The sequence below is a fragment of the Cygnus atratus genome, chromosome 4 (genome assembly GCF_013377495.2).
Source record: "Cygnus atratus isolate AKBS03 ecotype Queensland, Australia chromosome 4, CAtr_DNAZoo_HiC_assembly, whole genome shotgun sequence".
Lineage (NCBI taxonomy): Eukaryota > Metazoa > Chordata > Aves > Anseriformes > Anatidae > Cygnus > Cygnus atratus.
In genome coordinates, this window is record NC_066365.1 from 68,110,581 (window position 1) to 68,128,449 (window position 17,869).

Sequence of the window (17,869 nt, forward strand, 5' to 3'; positions counted from 1 at the left end):
TCCCCCAGGCAGACCTTCAGCCTAAACCCGGTTGTTGCTGCTTTTTGGTGTCCCTCCAGCCTACTGCTCAGGTGGAATGGCTAGGAAGGAAGCCCTACAGAAGCCAATTGAAGTATTTTTCTGAGAAAACATGAAATCAGTCATTAATCAACATACTAATCGTTAACAGAAAACAGAGCTAATTAAACACTGTAGAATAAAACTAGAAAGCAGAAGGGGAAGAGACTTTTTTTTTTTTTAAAGAGTTTTATTTGTGAGTAGAACTTAATGATACAAGAAAAAGAAAAATACAGGACTTTATTTTGCCCCAAAGTGTGTAACCATACCATACATGACTACATTTCATATTGTAATACAAAGAATTAAAAGAACAAACTACAAAATTAGAAATTAAGAGTCATTGCATATGTGGTCAAGATAAATGGAGGGACTCCATTAATGAACTGAAACATAGAGCAATTAGTAATTTAATTACGACCCTGCAATAAAACACAATTTAGCAAAATAAGTATTGTATGCTTCCTAGTGTACAGAGGACATACAAGGTTAAAGTACAAGCTCAAAGCCATTAGTGCCATGCAGTCCTGACTAAACAGTACTGTTCAGGGGGCTCGCGCACAGTGATTCCTGCTGCTCCTACTCCTGCCCTACCTCTCCCCATCCCAGAACAGGTGAAGTTACACTTCTCGTGGTACTCGATACTACCTCCAAACCTCTTCCCTCACTTGAAGCCTTACAGCTCTGCCATTTCAGCTGTTTTCCCTTCACTGTCTGAAACCAGTCCAAGGCATCACCACGCCTCAGGCCTAATGTAGGCCTTTCTGATCCGAAGCTGCACCCAGCTGCTGAACCCACCTCTTACTCGATGCTTCTACTGCATGAATTAATTGTAAGGCATTAATTTCCTGCTATTTTACCAATCACAATGGTTAATAATACATTATCCTACAAGGTAACATCCACGTTCTGTTACTGACCCTTACTGCACGTCAAAGCATCTCCCTCTCCCGCACACGAAGGAGTTTTCAGTGGTTTCTGCTGTTACAACCAGAAATGCTAATACTGGAAACCGCACACGATTCACAACCTTCCCCGCCCGGGGCTGGGGTAAGTTACGTACGGTTTCTGGAGAATTCTTGCAAGCTTTACCTATCAGATTTGGAAACTATTTTTACGATTAGTGATAGACAGAAGCATGGCAATAACTGGAAAATAGGTAATTCAGTAGTGAAAGTGATTTTCTTTACCATGCTACATATTAAACAAACATTTATAGCAAACATCTGTGAAAATACATCATTAAGAAGGTTAGCTGGGATTTCTGTACTTTACTGCTGGCAACAACAACAACAAAAATAAAGAAATGCCAGTGTGTGTTGGTTTTTTTTTTTTTTTTTTAAGTGAAAATAATATCAAAAGAAGGTTCAATAGCGTAACACATTTACATTTTTATCATGGTAAGGAATAAACACAAAAGGCCGCGAATAGGGTTTATATGCAACAGGTTTGCATGTGCACCCAAGGTATTTTTAAGCAGGTGCAATAAACCCGTGCTAAGGCCTAAAATACAGCTGCCCAGGCTTCATATCACCAGCTGGAAAGCTTCTGGCAGAGTCACTTTAACCTTTTCTAACAGCCCAGTTACCATATGACTGATTCCTAGGGAGGCAAAAACTGAAAGACAGATTTCCCCCAAGCTGTACTCACTGGAAAGGCTGGGCTCCTTCAACGCACACGAGTGGAACACGCCAGTTATTTCAGTCCTCCTAGACAAAGATGATTTCAAGTGCCAGACGTAAAATAAAGTGAAACACACCTTCATTTCGTTACAATAGTCAGAAGAGAGGAGGCATGGATAGTCTTAAAGCTTTACTAAAACATGATCTGTAATCACAAGATTGCAGAAGCCTACGTGTCAGTTCAAGACATCCCCTTGAAAACACCACTGCAAAAGCATCCTCTCTAGAAGTCAACATTTAAGAAGAAATTTACTTGGGACTCTGAGCAGAATATTTAAAGAGAAAGCTTCTTGTGGTAAGCAATTTGTGTTGCATTTTTAATTGTGAAAACTTATTCTCCTGTAAAGCGGTGTGGGCTTTAAAGTATAAATAGTGGTTCAATGACTTCTGCGTGGAAATCATTGGTATTTGATTAGAAAGTAGGGATCAGATCTGCGGTAGCTGCTGAAAACACAGGATTAGCACCTTTTCAGATGTTAATTTCTGGTTATAACCTTAAACAATCAAGCCATAACTCGAGGGGCTGGTTGGATTACTTGTTGCATTCATTTACATAATAAGACAAAACACTCAGTACAATCTGGTACATTCTAGTGGTTAATGAATTTTAAAATATGACAGTGTTTCTGCAGTGTGTTTGGCCTTTAGGAGTCACTCTTCTTTTTACTCTTCTTCAGGAAGGAAGGAGTGCGAAACTTCTTTTTCTTTTTTGATGGGGACTTTCCTGGAGATTCATCACTACCTGCATCAGCTGCTGTCCCCTCCTCAGCTGTCGGTGTTACCGGCTCTTCAGCAGGTTGAGACTGGGGTTCCTTATTTTCCACTGCAGGTGATTCCGTTTGGCTTTTGGGCACTTCTTCATCACATCTCCCTTCCTCCTTTCCTAAGGGAGGGAAGCTGAGTGCTTCTGAAGGCTCGTCAGGGGTGAGATCTGGGAGGGTTTGCTTGAAAGTTGCAGCATCACTGTCATCTTTGTAAGTCTGGTCCTGCTGTGTCTCTAATGGACGGACAGATAATGACCCAGTTAGTTCACTCGTGTCCCTCGGGCAGGGAGAGCCAAGCAAGTCGATGGTAAGTGCACTCTATAAAATAAACTAAAGTATTTACTTTGCATAAAAGCCTTTGTAATAGGTCTATCCTTCTTTAGCTTTCAGCAGAGATAGAAATAAGATATTCAAAAGTTTTGTTTGTTTTTGGGATTCTTACCACAGAAGAGATAAAGCTCAATTCCATTCTGTGGGTGTAAGCCAGTGAGAAAGCAACTGTTTAGATTTCTCTTATGTTTAGTGTGCATCACTTGCAGGCAACGTGAGATCTTAGTAGAGTAAGCAGGAATTAAACTTACAGTTTTCATTGGCATTGAAGAGAGCACCACGACATTCAGAATCTTGATTAATTTTTCAGTTTTATCCCAGCAGGTTTAAAAGAAAGTGCTGATTTGTAGCTGATATATGCAAATCCATTAATTTCTAAACCACTGGCTTGCCAATTTTTAATTGCAAAACATGGATTTCCATAATGTTCTTGCATGAGGTCTAACACACGTAGTTTCTGAATATCATTTCCCATCACAAAGGCTTCACTTCTTTTGCAAGATATATGAATATATATATTACGGATTCTTATAAGTAAAATCCATGTAGTTTATCAAATTAAATAAGCTCAGCAGGTTATGCAATACAGCAAATCTCACCCCAGAAAAATGGACCATCAAAAATTCAGTGGCAACTTAATGTCCAAAGGTGAATTTTACCACTACTCTCAAATTGTAACACCTTTCTCATTCACCACTATGCTTTAGAGATGTTCTGTTGAAAGCTCTTTTGTGCATACATACACAACAATGATCACTTTTCAAGTTCCCTGCATTTTTCAACACTGCACTGAAGCTGAGAAGTATCTCCTTAGCTGTGTCAAATATATCTCCACTGATGTTAGGTAAGGAGGAATTTAGAACAAAATCGAGGCCATACTCATTGTTAGGCACAAAAGAAAGGCATCTACGTTTTGCATCTATGTTTTCCCCTTTTAAAAGTTAAAATCTTTTTTTTCCCTCCAAAACACTGACAGCTTTCACAAGAACTTAGAGAAAATACTGGATACTTCCCAATTTTTCTTATGGAAAGGACAGTGACTTTATTTCTGCCACATGGGACTTACTATCCTGTAATATCTTTACAGGGCTGTTCTGTGAATACCTGGTAGGAAACCAACATGTTCTGCCTAGAGCACCACAAACATCTAATATGTTAAATAAACAAAACACACTAGTATTCAGTTCCAAACACAGAGAATGCACAAGTTAGAAGTTTTAAAGTTATAATGCAGGCAGGATTTAAAACAGAGTAAAAAAGAGAAAGCAATTATGTACATTACGAGCTGCCTCCTAAAGCTCTAGATTAACCAGTACAAATGTCCATCATATATATACACATAACAAGTACTACCTACAGCTCTTCACTACCACTACACTCTTTTTGGTTTGGATTTTACTTTTTCAGGAATTAATCGAGAACATTAGCAGGGTTGGTTTTAGAACAGGCACCGTATTTGTCTGTTGGTCAGATTTATTATTATTATTTTAAAACAAGTTTATTTTAAACTTACTGCAACCCTTCCCAGTTTGTCAAATTACCTTCATCTCTACTGAAGAGATTAACATTAAGACAGAATGGAACAAAAGTCTGTTTATCTAGCTCACTAAGAGCAATATTTTACAGAATTATGGAGATTAACGAATTCTATATTAGACTAAAAAGCATACAATACGTAAAAGGCTTGTTATTTTACTTGATGGATTTCCGTAATGTAGCCCAGAAGGTTTCAAATTATATCTTGCTGCAAAAAAACTATTTACAGTTTAATAATTCAACAGTACCTCAGAAAGTTTCATGCTGTTTTTTTCCCTCCCTTCAGAATAATTAAGTCTACATCCATGCTCTCCCTTTATATATATATATATAATATATATAATATATATAATATATAATATATATATATTTATGTATATAAAATATATTGTGGCATAAGAGAGCTTTGAAAAGTAACATTAATACTTGTGTTTACAATTAACATTATTTACGAAAACAAAGGTTTATGGTTTTTTTACTTGCTTGTTTTTTAAACATATGGACAAAGATACAAACTAGGCTATAACTCAAACATAAAACACTTCTGACTTCAGCTACACTTTAACAGAAAGAATATGAGGAAAAAAACTGAGAGGTGGTTGTATACAGAGAACACTGTCATTCAGCAGAACTCCTGCCAGTCAGAGTTGTCATGATGTGCATTTTCAACTACTCAAGTCTCTAAAATAAGCATTGTACATTTGTCCTGTCAAGTTTATACCCATATGAGTTTGTGGAACAGAGTTCTCAGCATAGAAGAATTTTCAGATTTTAGAACCTTATTAGTATTATCACAGTTGTTTATGATATAATCTGATGTTTACATCTACGACAAAAACACTGGCTTTCAGATACAACAGGACATACAAATGGAGTGGGCCAAACATCCTTATTACTTTAAAGTATAATCTGATGTAGCCCTGCAGATCTGGCTGAAACAGCTGCGGAAGTTGCTGCCACCAAGTACTCGCTGTCACTCCTTGGCTGGAATTTGAGTTTCCCTACAGCTTACATGTAACAGGATTAATTCCATTTCCACTTCCGTGTAGGTGTGTGCTGGATTAGTTCAGATCTACATCACTGGTATCATTTTTGAACTGGAATAGATTAGGAACTTTCATCACCAAGTATAAACTGTGCAGGCAGCAGCGAACTGTTGGGGCAGAAACTCCCAGACCTGTTTCAGCTATAGCTGAAGGACAACTTCAGACTATCCCTTTTGAAACTATAAGGAGTCAGACACAGATATGGAAACACACAATGTCACTTCTGCAGTCTCTTTCAAAGGGGGAAAGCATTTTAACATATAATCTGTAACTACCTAGAGTTTCATGAAATCAAGAACTACGGAAATCAGTGTCTCAACTGAAAAAGCCTGCCTTTTAAAAAGCGCAGTACAACAAAAAAAATTAGTAAACAAAGAAGCAAGAGTGAAGCAAAGCACATAAGCAGGTCAGAGTATGGAATGATACTTACTATGGTAACAGGTACTCTTTAGCATATCCATCTCCTGTTTGTAACGCAGCCACAAGAAGAAAAAAGCACAAATAGAGAATCTATGCATTCATCACAGCCATTGTGTTAAATTAGAAGAATGGTTGCAACCATTCTTATAGAAACAGAATGAGATGAAGTAGTGAATGGAAGACTAACAGACGAGTGATATATCCAATGTACAAGGTAAAGGAAACAAGACAAAAATTAGATTACACCTGTTCAAGATTTTTTTTTTTCTTCTGAGGAAATCATAGACTCTCCCAGCCCTGTCTCATTTTAATCAAAATTACCATGTCAGATTAGCAAACAATGAAACTAAGACTGAAGTTGAGTTGGTAAACATTTACTGAGGTGTAATCCAAGTACAATAATGTTTAAGAAATGTGCAATCAGTGAAGGAGATTTACCAAAGCAACTAATTAGTATCTGGTTCACCATCAGACGTTTCATTTCATAAGGACAAGTCTTTCTTGCAGAAAGTGCACAAACAAGTAAATCACTTGAGAAACACCAAGAGATGACAAGGCAATTCTGAAGAGATGAAAATTTGTCTTTATATTAATGCACACTTCTTTATTATTGTAAACAGAACTCCTATCACACAGTTCAGAGTAGTATATTTTAGGTAGTATAAAAACAGAATACAAGAAATAATTTACCTTTATTAGATACTAGCACATATATTTTCATGCGTCAGTCACTAATGATGCAGTTACTGGCTTCCCCGGCCCCCAAATCAGAAGAACATACCTTCCTCTACTTTAATTGGTGTGCTGGGAGGAGTGCGCGCTGAAGTGTGATCAGGGGGACTTCGCTCTTTCTGTTGTCTGCCATCTTCTGAAGGTTCTGCAGGTGTAGACAAACAGAAATTAAAGAGACGGACAAAATGCTTCAGCATGGGAAAAGACAAGTGTCCTTTTGCTTCAAACACAGGAAATCTGAACACATTTTTCTGAATCAAAATTCTGCCAGGGTATTAAATAATATCAAAACAAGCAAAAGAAATTTAAGTGACAGCTTGGTATTAACAACACTGTTCAAGTCACAGTTGTGCTGTTCTGTATTTTTTGTTTTTATAACTAAAAGTATATGAATAATATAATGGTTTATGAGCTAGGACAGAATATTGTCCTAAGAAAAGTTGTGAGAAAAATCAAAAGGAAGATACAAATAAATGGGGGGAGGGGTGTGTGCTATCAGACCAACACAAGCTAATGCTCTTTTGCTTGCTTTGAATTGTTTTCCTGAAATTCAGGGTAAATAAAATTGCATACAAAAAGAAAAGAATGAAAGACTGCACAGCTGATCAGAGAAACATGCAGTAATTGAATGATTCAAAACAGATTTCACAGTGGTTTGCATATTTGCTATTAGTAAGGAAGGTCCCCCTTGCTTCCAGGTTTAAATAGCCCTAGATGCAAAGGAATAATTAATAGGGTACACCATACATCAGGAACAACACAGAATCATTGTTCCAGACAGTTCATCTAGACAATTAAACAGTTAAATCAGTCCCACAGATAGGAGTCAACTGACAGAATCTCCAAACGATGAAGACAGAGTTTGTTCCTTAGATTGCAAGTGCAACTGTACCATATTCTGAGGCCTCAGTCAAAAGGTCGGGATTGGACCTTAACGCTTTGATCACTGCAGTATGAAATTCCTTTTGGGAGGACTTCTGCCCAGCTGGCTCTTCTCGGTTAAGATGTGTGATGACTGGCTGCATGGTCTGACAAGAAACCCGTGCAGCAGCAAACTGAGTGTTATCTAAAGATTTAGACACTGATGATGCGTCACGATCCTGTAAAGTCTTCATATCTGTTCCTTGAAAGGTTTTTGACCTGCCTTTCAAATCCAGAGATTTTTTTATGAGAAGTGTTTTGCTCACTGATGTTCTGATTTCTAAGCAAAGCACTCTGTTCCCCAGCTGGAGTCTGTCTCACTAACACAGTCTCTCCATATTTTGCTATCTTATCTAAGACGGATGTAGCAATGTTACCGAGAAAATAACGGTATGCAGTTATACAGGCATGACAGCACGGTATCCCAGTCCCCCAGACACTTCAAAACTTGCGTAACTGAACATATACAGTCTCCAGTGGTTCCTACATTGTCTTATCAAGAAGCAGCAGCAGGGAGCACACAGTGCAAAAGAAACCGCACTTCTAGTTCCTGCATCATACAGTTCCTGCACCATTCAATTCAAACCTTAACCACAGATGAATTGTAAGTGTTGGAAGTATTATCCTGTAAAACTTTACTGCATCTGAAGTAGTTATCCTGCCCTACTTCTGTAAAGTTTTACAGAGATTCTCTCCTAATTCTATGATAATTTAGAAAGTCTTTTTCTTGGGAAGTCTCCCTGATGTGCCATTTCCAAGTAGCAATCAAATTTTGTTATCTTCCCAAAGTTCTCAAATCCAGAGGTTTCAGTGAGTTAGAAAAATGCAGTTTTGTTACTAAAAAGCAACATCTCTCTCTCACCCCAGATGATCTCTAGTGCTAAGGAAAACACAGCAGAACAACCTGGGATACTCTGCAGTACCTAAACACTTTTATGACTGAAGTTTTAAGCTTTCAGCTTCCTAATAAGAGCATTAACTGGCCATACTGAACACCTCAGGATATTTTTTTCAAATGAACTCAATGCATTTTACAGAATACTCTACAGCACTTGGATTGCCCTCCCTATCTCCAACATTCTTGTCAAATTCCTAATTCACACTGGAAAAAACTGGAACACAAGCAAAATAACCTACGGCCTTTGCAGGTAACTCGCATTCCAATTAGTAGCACGCTTGCTTTTATTGAAGTCTATTACAGCAAAAAAACAACACACAGAACAACCAACCTTCTGGCCCCTTCTGCTTCCTTTCTACTTCTTTGCGGTATTCTTCCAGTTCTCGATCAGTGAGTTTATTGAAGGGATTTGGTCCTGTTGTGCTCACTATGACTTTTGGTTGATATTCTTTCTCAATTATTGCCTTTGATGCAGTCACCAGTTCGCCCTGACGAAAGAAAATTAAGATACATCTGCAACTCAGCAGTAACTCGCGGAACCCTGAGAAGTACAGCGGCTACAAAGCAACTGAAAACAAAACAAAAAGATATCCTGAAAAATGTTACACTTACTTTCTTTTAGATTAGTAATTAAAAAAAATCCTATAGTAGAATTTAGTTTTAAATCTACATCAGGTTAATATTAAGGAGAAAATAGGTCTCATCAATTACTCGTACAGACACATCAGTGTTTCCACCAGGGACTATCCACCATCAAAGCAGTAAATCAAACAGCAGCCAGTCTAGCTGAATTCACAGAAGTATCGCGTTTCTTTTTCTCCCCACAAAAGAAACAGGATACTAGGCCCAATTGCATGGCAATCTGGGTACAAAATACCTGTAGAAGTTAACAGGACTCAGCTCATAGGTTGGTTTTTATTTTTTAAATAAGAGAAAAGCCATTTCTGCTAGCTACTACATAACATCTAACAGATGTTAGAGTAAAAAGCCATCTTGTAAGTGTTCTGCGTACACCAGATTAACTTAACTACAAGCAATTTTTAAGTAACTAAGCTTAACTGTCATTTTTATGAGTTAGCATATTTACATCTATAACATTGGTCATAAAAGCCACATAAAATGTTATACCAACAAAAATAAAATGTTAGCAATTCTATGTACAGTAAATTATAATGGACAAAAGCAGCTGCATCAGCGATTCTCTAATAGAAAGGTTTTACATTTGTCTTCTCTAACCGTACAGCAAAGACTAAAGCCATTGGCTTTTCGTCATCTCAGGTACAGAAGATGCTTGCCTGGGTAGCTGTTGTATCTTTCAGGTGACTTGTTTAAGCATTTGTCTTTCCAGTGGATATACGCAAGTCTCGTTTATGTGGTACTAGTTTGGAAATGACTGACATGTGGTCTGTGCCTCCTGTCCTTGTGAAGTCTGAAACGTCTTTGTTATTGAAAAGAGGTACCTGAATGCCATTACCAAAGAAGCATGGGCTGATTTGCTTAAGTCACTTTCACATTCAAATGTTATTTGTATCAATACTTAAATCATGAGAATGCAGAGTTCAGAAATAAATAGCACCTGAAAGAAGAAACGAGCATTCCATGTGCACACTTAATGGACAAGCGTGAGATCTTTACTGCAGAACTGAAGGTGAAATGAGGCAGAGAACTCCTCAGGATGCTAACAGCACTTAGGACAAACTGTCAGTACCAAAAAGGTGCTAGACAAGAACAGCTAGGTATTTCTGAAAGCCTTGTGGAGAGCTCCAGAAATGTGGTGTGGTACAACCCAGGGAAATAAGCACAGCTTGTTGGCAGAATCCGTGCTTCTCTTCAGAAAGCAAACGTCAGCCAGTAAGAAGTACGGAAGAACAAACAGCATAACAACTCTCCGCTGTAAGATCCTGAAGGTAACAGCAGGAGAGAAACAAAATATTACAAATTGCCTCCCTTACTCCATAAAATAAGAGGAAGAACTCTTGTATCAGACACACAGTATTAGTAGAATGTCAAAAGCCTGTTCTCAACGCATTTCATTAAGCACCAGCTGTCTTAATGCCAGGGAAAAAAAAAAAAAAACATACTTGATAGCTATGGCTTTTATCACAGGATAACACATTAAAGTAAGTCACAGAACATCATCATCTGTACAAATCTTAACTGTTTTGTCAAAATCATAAAGCATCCCCCAAAACAGGTCTGAGTTTTCAATAGTGGCTGAAAATTGGTGCCCATGGTAATTTTAGATTTCCCCCCTTATTTCTTGCCCACCCTCCAAACTACGTACATAGATTTAACCATGACACTCAGTGGTAAGTAATGGGCTTGTAAAGCACCGATCTCAGGCATTAAGTTTCTAGAGTTTTCTAAAATTACAAAAGCCAACAGAGAAGGAACAAGACACACAGTGCACGCTGGTATCCCTCAAACATTTAAATGTCTTTGAACCTAGTCTGCAAGATAAACCCAAACCCAAAATGACTGGGTAGCACAGCTCTCACATGAAACCAAGTTTTGCTGCATGCCTATTGATTGAGTAGTAACAACAAACAGCAAAATGTGCACCTTGCTGCAAGATGATCAATACACTGGTATTGTCTATTCTTCTTTAAATGCATTTTTTTTTAAACTGCTGGGAATAAAAGCAGCGCATTGAGTTTGTCACTTTCGCTTAAAAAAAATACAATGCCAACAGTATTTGTACTAGCTGAGTATCTTTGAACCAACAGAAATAATACTGGAAAAGATCAGGCAACAACAGAAATTAGATAACGTATGGTGAACGAAGAGCACTTGTGTTTTTGGATTCTAAAAGCAGAATTAGGTAAGACACCAGGAAAGGCATCATCTGCTGAAATGTGTTTTCAGATTAACTCATCCAGTTTTGATCAGTTATCAACAATATATGATCAGTTCAAATGCCAGAAATGAAAATTGTAAGAGCAGAGAACTCAATTTAATAGAGAAAGTAAATCCATGTAGTAACTTAAGTTTTGCAATGCACATCACTAAATCCAAGTAGAAGGGATGCATTACTTCACAAATTGGCTACAGAGCAGTCTTCCAAGAATTTTAATAAAAACATACAACAGAAAGTTAAGAGACCAACAGGAAAGAAGGAAAGGGAATACAAAGGACTATCTGATAACAGAAGACATATTTTAGATCTTTATATGTGACACTGAAGTAGACAGACTTTGCAGAGCTATTAGCCTGTCCATGTTATTTGGAGATTCCTATGAACATTCAGAAAAACTGAACAAGAAAATTGGTCTGGAGTTGCTTCCAATGTTAGAAGAGCCTGTAGAGAAGGAATAGATTTCCATATAGAAGGACTGAAACTTTCACATCAAGCAAGGCAACAAAGGATGACATGCAGAAAACTAGTGTTGTAGTGAATTAATCTGGATTATGCTGATTCTAGTATTATTTTCCATGACAGAAGCTTGATTGCTCATGTAAAGATTTGAATATCAACATTTTCTCCTCCAGAAGAAACAGCAGATAAGTTATATCCAAGAACAGAATGTTTTCACTCCTGAGAATTCTGTAGGAGCACACTCTCCCAGAAAGATCCAAGAAATCCAAGAAAGGAAAGTCAATTATGGCTAACGATATACAATATACCTTCATTCTAGCCTTGGAAGTTCACATAGCCTACCTGGAAGTTTTAGATTACCAAGTCTTTTTGCAATTTCTCCACGAAATCTTGCTTTCAGAGACAAAATCAAACCTACTCTGAGGTGGCTATTATGCAACAGGCAAGCACTTCATCTTCTTGTTCTCAGCGACAGAGCAGAATTAGCCCTTTATACATGCCAATTTCTCTCAATCAGACAGCATGTTCATAGCTGTCTAACTTCAAAGTTAACAATCACACGTAATACAATCTGATGTTAACGCAGTGCTTTTCTCCAAAAAGCCAAGATTCTTAAAGGCCTGTTCATGTAGAAGTCACCACTAAAACACAGTGCCACCTCCCTCTGGGACAGAGCTTGGAGGCTTTTCATGAAGAGCAAAGCCACAGAGTTTTCATTTCGAAGGAATAGACACGAAACAGACAATCCCCTGCACTGGATGAAAATTTACATACATTTTAATCAGATTGCAGAATTGTTATTGGTAAGAATAACAAGCATTCCCTCTTGGTTCAGCAAAGAATCTTACTTAACCAAGTCTGTAACATGAATAGAGTTTCATGATGCATAAGGAGTTCGTGTTGCAACATGGCCAGGACTTCTCAGAACATGGAAAAAGCAAATGACAAGGCAAAACGGAGAATTTACTAATGCAGCATAGGCACAAGAAACTCAAAGCATTACATGCATACAAAACACAAATAGGATTTTTTCCATCTGAAATAGTGTGAATTAGTATTTAATAACAATCTCAATGTTAGTTGAAAACATAATACATTTTAAGACTTACTGCAATTAGATGGAACTTTTTTACTTTAATTGTAATTGAGTGTCTAAGAAAATGTCAGCTGAAGACTTCTAATTATCTGCTACCTAGAAGTCCTTAAGTCTTTGGTGTATAGGTCTCCTTACAGCTTCATTCCTTGTGAGGTTTACGTGGGCATCATAACTTTGCTTATATTTCCTTTGTTCTACAATATGCAACTAAATTTCAGCATCATCTTTCTAAATCCCGCCCCCACCAGGAAATTCTTTATTAAACATTCAGGTTGTAATACATACATAGATAAGAAAGAATGAAATTGGCCGCTCCTACTGTAACTGACATTCTGATATAATTTTAGACAGTATTTCAGGAGGAAAGCACTTTAATGACACCCCAAAGCAGAAAGACATCCAAATGATGTCTAAACCCTGCCATTACACTACTAGGCAATATCATAACCTTTAGGCCTTTCGTTAGTTCCTTGACACTTACAAAAATCCATTTAAAATATTTGACTAGTTTTATAGAAAGATGATGCCATTTTTCAAAAGTAATACTGGAAAGATACCACGCATGTCCCTGATGAAACAAACTGTTGTGCTAACCAATGGATGCCTATCATAAAAATAATTTTCACTTCAAAAGGTATTGTTATCAAGCAGAGAAGCTGCCCGAATAAGGGGCAGGCACTACCATGAAGATTTTTTGTTTTACTTTTCCTCTTAAACCTGGAAATAATTCTATTGTTTTATCGATATTCTGAGAGGAAAAATAAACTGTAATCTGAAAAACAACTTAATCGAATTCTCGGTATGATGCATCTATCAATAATACAAACCGACTGATTACACTAGAAAATGTTATAAAGTCATGAGTTTTGCAGCAATGATGTAAATCAAATTATTCTGTTTTTTGATGGGAAAACTATTCTGATAAGATGTTAGGCACAGAGATTTAAGAATCTGTTAGATCAAACATTGCAGCAGATCAGACAGTGATGCTTATCAAGCACAGCTTGCACTGCGCTTGTGTTAGATCACCTCTAAGAAACTCCTCCAAAACCTGGGAGACAAAACCAACTAAGGACAGAGCGTTTCCACTATGCAAACTGTACCTGTTTACTCAGCTTCAAAGGACAACCATACAAGCATTTCTTGAATTTATTCTGTATTTAAGGTATATTGCATTAAGCACAAGTATGCCAATGCATTTTAGATGTGTGGGGCATTACTCAGTCATCTTGTAGATCAACCTTTATCGGAGGAAGTTTTAAGGAAACAAAATGCAGGATCAAAGCTTAACAGTGTGACATTGCACACGCTGAGCATGTGGATATCTTCGGAATTACACTGATGTAATTAAACTGACATTAAGCTAACTCCAGATGGATCTCAAATTAGAGTAATTTAATACTAATAGCATGCGAAAAGAAACCCACTACATGCAGAACCTAATCAACAGCTTAATATCAAAAGTGTTTCCTCATCAGCTTCTACAGACAAGGTAAAAGAAAATCCTTACAATGTACTTTAATGGGGTAATTTAACTGCTTGTATAATCACAAATACATAATTTGGAGATCCATCTATTTTTTTCTTTCTTTTATAGCCAAATCATTAGCTAACAGAGGGAAGAGGTCACAGGGTAAGGAAGAGGTAAAATGAAGGGTGAACAACAGTATTTAGAGCAGTATGACAGGGCAGTACCTTTCTAACAGACAGAGATTTAGCGGGACTAAAGGCCTGCTCTGTGAGATCGAGCCCTTCAATAGATTCCGTACAGTCTGAGAGGGGAGCATCCTGCAACAGTAAATTGAGTAAACAGAGCAAACCGAGCCCGGGCTTTAAAACATCAACCAAGAGCATTATGCACTTGCTAAAAACATGCAAAGAAACAGTAACTGGTAGATAAAATTGCAATGACAATGAATTGACATGCACACAATATGACCCCCAACATAAGTAATGCTATGGTCACGATAAAACTTGTTAAACTTTTCAAAGTGTATCATAAAACGCATATCGGAGGCAGTTAAAGCACTCGGATATATAGAGCTTTAAAGTCTTTCAGGTGTGTTTAACAGAATAACTGCATAGCTCTAAGTCGTACTTTATTTTGAGCTATGATTCGTAGCTAGTATCTGTAGTATATCCAGATATACTGCTCTGAAGTTTTATTGATGTATAATAGGTTTTTCTTCTGCAAACTGCTCCTCAAATGTATTACCATAATATTTAACACACAACACTACTGCCCCACAGTAAGCCTGCTGTGGCCAGTATTCATACTTAAACAGATACATAAACTTGGAAAACAAACAAACAAAAAAAAGCTATCACAAAGCCCAACTACTTATGAACAAGAATCTAAATCCATATAAATAAGCCTTCTGAATTTCATGCATTACATTCAGACAAAAAAAAAAGCATCCTCCACAGACATGCTTAAGCTACATGACGGAAGCCTCTTAAATTTCTGATCCTGAGCACTCTTGCAAAGACAATAGTGTTACCTCTAAGACTTACCTTATAAACAGTTACCCTCTGCCAATTAAAGAATAATTTTATAGGGACACATTAGGTGAAAGCAGAGGACATCACAGATTAAGCTAATGGTTTTAGGCATTTTATACTCTCACCTGTACAAGACTCCTGTCCACAACTACACCAGAAAGAACCTGTGACTGAGGGCCTGCAGTTTTAATATCTTGTAAGTTTTGCTCCCGGATCTGTAAAGGAAAGCAGCAGAATACAGTCACATAAACAACACAAAAAAAAAATTTAAGATGTACTTAATTTTTTTTTTTTTTTTTTTTTTTTTTTTTTTTAATTTGAAAGGGTGAGTGAACCAGTCTGTACTGTCCCTCACTTTTTGGTACTGGCTTATAGTAAAACTGTAGAGATCAGGTAACAGACAAATCCAATTTGTGGAAAAAAGCAAGGAGAGAAGAGAATTGCAGAGGTGATTTTTATAAGTCTGTTGTACCCAATCTGTCCTTTGTGTTATAACAGACTAGTGACAGAAACCTATAATCTCATCTTCCTACCAAGCTTACTGTAACATTGTATAACGTTCCATTTTTTGCATCCAATCAGGCCCATATTCTTAGAAGGGCATAAAAATATTTACCTACACAAACTGACACTCTTCTGAGAGTATTCAAACTTCTTTTTTTGCTTTCTAAATACCCCCAGATCTTCCAAAACTGAAGATAGGAACAGAAAATGGGTATTTAAATCTAGGTATTATCTATTTAAATTAGATATCCTGCAATGGCAAAGAATTCATAACAACTAATTCAAAATATATTTGTTGTCATTTAGTGCCCTTATTGTCATGAGGAGAGCAAGAAGTTGTAAAGTTTTACTTCTCTCCTTTTAGCCACTTCATTTTTAATACAGCAATGTTTGTGTTTCAAACACCAAGAAAGTGCTCGGCAATTTCACCAGACTGCTCATTTCAAGTGATCATTAATTTACAGTGCTGAGTCAGGAAAAGCAAAAGCTCTGTCAGCTTTATACAAGTTTTTAGCACAAATTAGTATTCCTGTCAGTAACGCTACACAGACTTTCCTGTGTCATAGCATTATGGCTAACTCCCGTGTTCCATATGGCCATGAGTTAGAAGTCAGCAAAACAACCAAGAACAAGTTAAGCATTAACAAGATGCCGGTGCTTATTTTACACTTTAAAAGAAATGAAGTGGAAAAAAAAATTCTATGTATTCAAGGCTTTCCCATTGGAAGACTGGTGACGAGAAGATCTGAAATTTGGAGACTGGAAAATTACTTGCTAGGTCATTTCGAAGAGAATGACATGCAGCTCCACAGGACAAAAAAGTTTTCGCAACAATCACAGCATATCGTAATATAATAAAACACAATACAGAGATAGGCTGGTAGACTTCATCTATGCCACAATTTCAACTCATGAAGTCAAAACAGATCACTCACGTAAAAGGGTGGCTTTAGAGAATAAAATGACTACCATAAACATGGTGGTGGTTGTTTCAGAGGCATCTAGCAACTGGTCTGACAGTAACAAAACATGACAATGGAAGTCTTCACATAGTGGACAAGTAATACCAGCTTTTTCCAAGATGAGTTCAGAAAATTTAGGAACTGTTTCAGTATCTAGTTATAAAGGGGGAGGCAATACCAAAGTTGTCTTATCTAACCCCCCAAATTCCCTTACAGGGAAGTAAGTTAGTTCATTAGAAGTATGCTACTTCAGAAGTATGTTACTTCACGTAATGATGACCAAAACAAACAAACAAATAAAAAAAAATACTGCTATTACAAACCTTGTTCCTCATTTCTTGGACCTCCTTTGGATTAGTGTTCAACGGAACAAACAGGTTAGGGACAGCAGAGGTGGCAGTTCTATGTCCATCCTCTTTAGTCCACTGCAACGTCAAGAACAGTTGAACAGTCAGAATTGCTGTAATGGCTACAGACACTGACAGCAGCAAATTCACGTCAGAGTAGATCATGCATTATACATAACAGAGAACTGAACCAATGATTGCATTCTTCCATTCGTTTCTAAAACTACTTAAGTTGCTTCTTCAATATAAACTGTACCTTCAGATACATTTATAAATATCAGTGGTTCCCTTAAGCGAAGCTAGCAGCAACAACAACAAAAACTAAAGAGCCAGTCAACTTGCAAATAACTTCCACCCAACACAATGTAATAACTACAGCTAGGGGCAGTTCAGAGGTTATGAAGGCTAAAAAAGGCTTAAAGCTTTTTCTGTGCACTTGGCCACACTGACAACTGCAGTGTTCCATGTTTCTAAAAACAGTACACTTCTCACTTTATGAATAGACTTACATTAATACAAGAGTAGGAAAACTCCAGTATGATTAGTTATTTCTGATAAAAGTGGCCTTAAAATTTTCAAAGTGAGTTCATATTTGTTTAAAAAGGACACTATACCTTACCCAGACAGAAGTAGAGCAAGATCTAAGTCACGAGTTCTAAAACCCTGTTTACTGCCATGTTCACTTGCTGCATTTGGTGTTGTTTTTTTTTTTTTTTTTTTTTTTTACAAAATAGCACGAGAGAGACAGAGAGATCA

The 17,869-nt window shown here is 37.2% G+C and overlaps 1 protein-coding gene across 15 annotated transcripts in view; it reads right to left on the reverse strand.

Annotated features, from left to right (window-relative positions):
- Positions 1-232: 232 nt before the first annotated feature.
- Positions 233-17,869, reverse strand: part of ADD1 (adducin 1) — a 60,722-nt gene continuing 43,085 nt past the window's right edge. For 2 of the 15 annotated variants that reach the window (XM_035547216.2, XM_035547219.2), the window contains exons 11-17: positions 17,090-17,191; positions 15,426-15,515; positions 14,494-14,586; positions 8,718-8,874; positions 6,617-6,712; positions 5,846-5,879; positions 2,436-2,736 (exon numbers count right to left, since the gene is read on the reverse strand). In XM_035547216.2, coding sequence (XP_035403109.1) covers position 2,736; positions 5,846-5,879; positions 6,617-6,712; positions 8,718-8,874; positions 14,494-14,586; positions 15,426-15,515; positions 17,090-17,191 — 573 coding nt within the window. In that variant the 3' untranslated portion in view covers positions 2,436-2,735. Of the gene's footprint in view, positions 2,737-5,844; positions 5,880-6,616; positions 6,713-8,717; positions 8,875-14,493; positions 14,587-15,425; positions 15,516-17,089; positions 17,192-17,869 lie in introns of those variants that run through there. The other 13 variants (XM_035547209.2, XM_035547210.2, XM_035547212.2 and 10 more) reach the window with 8 other exon arrangements.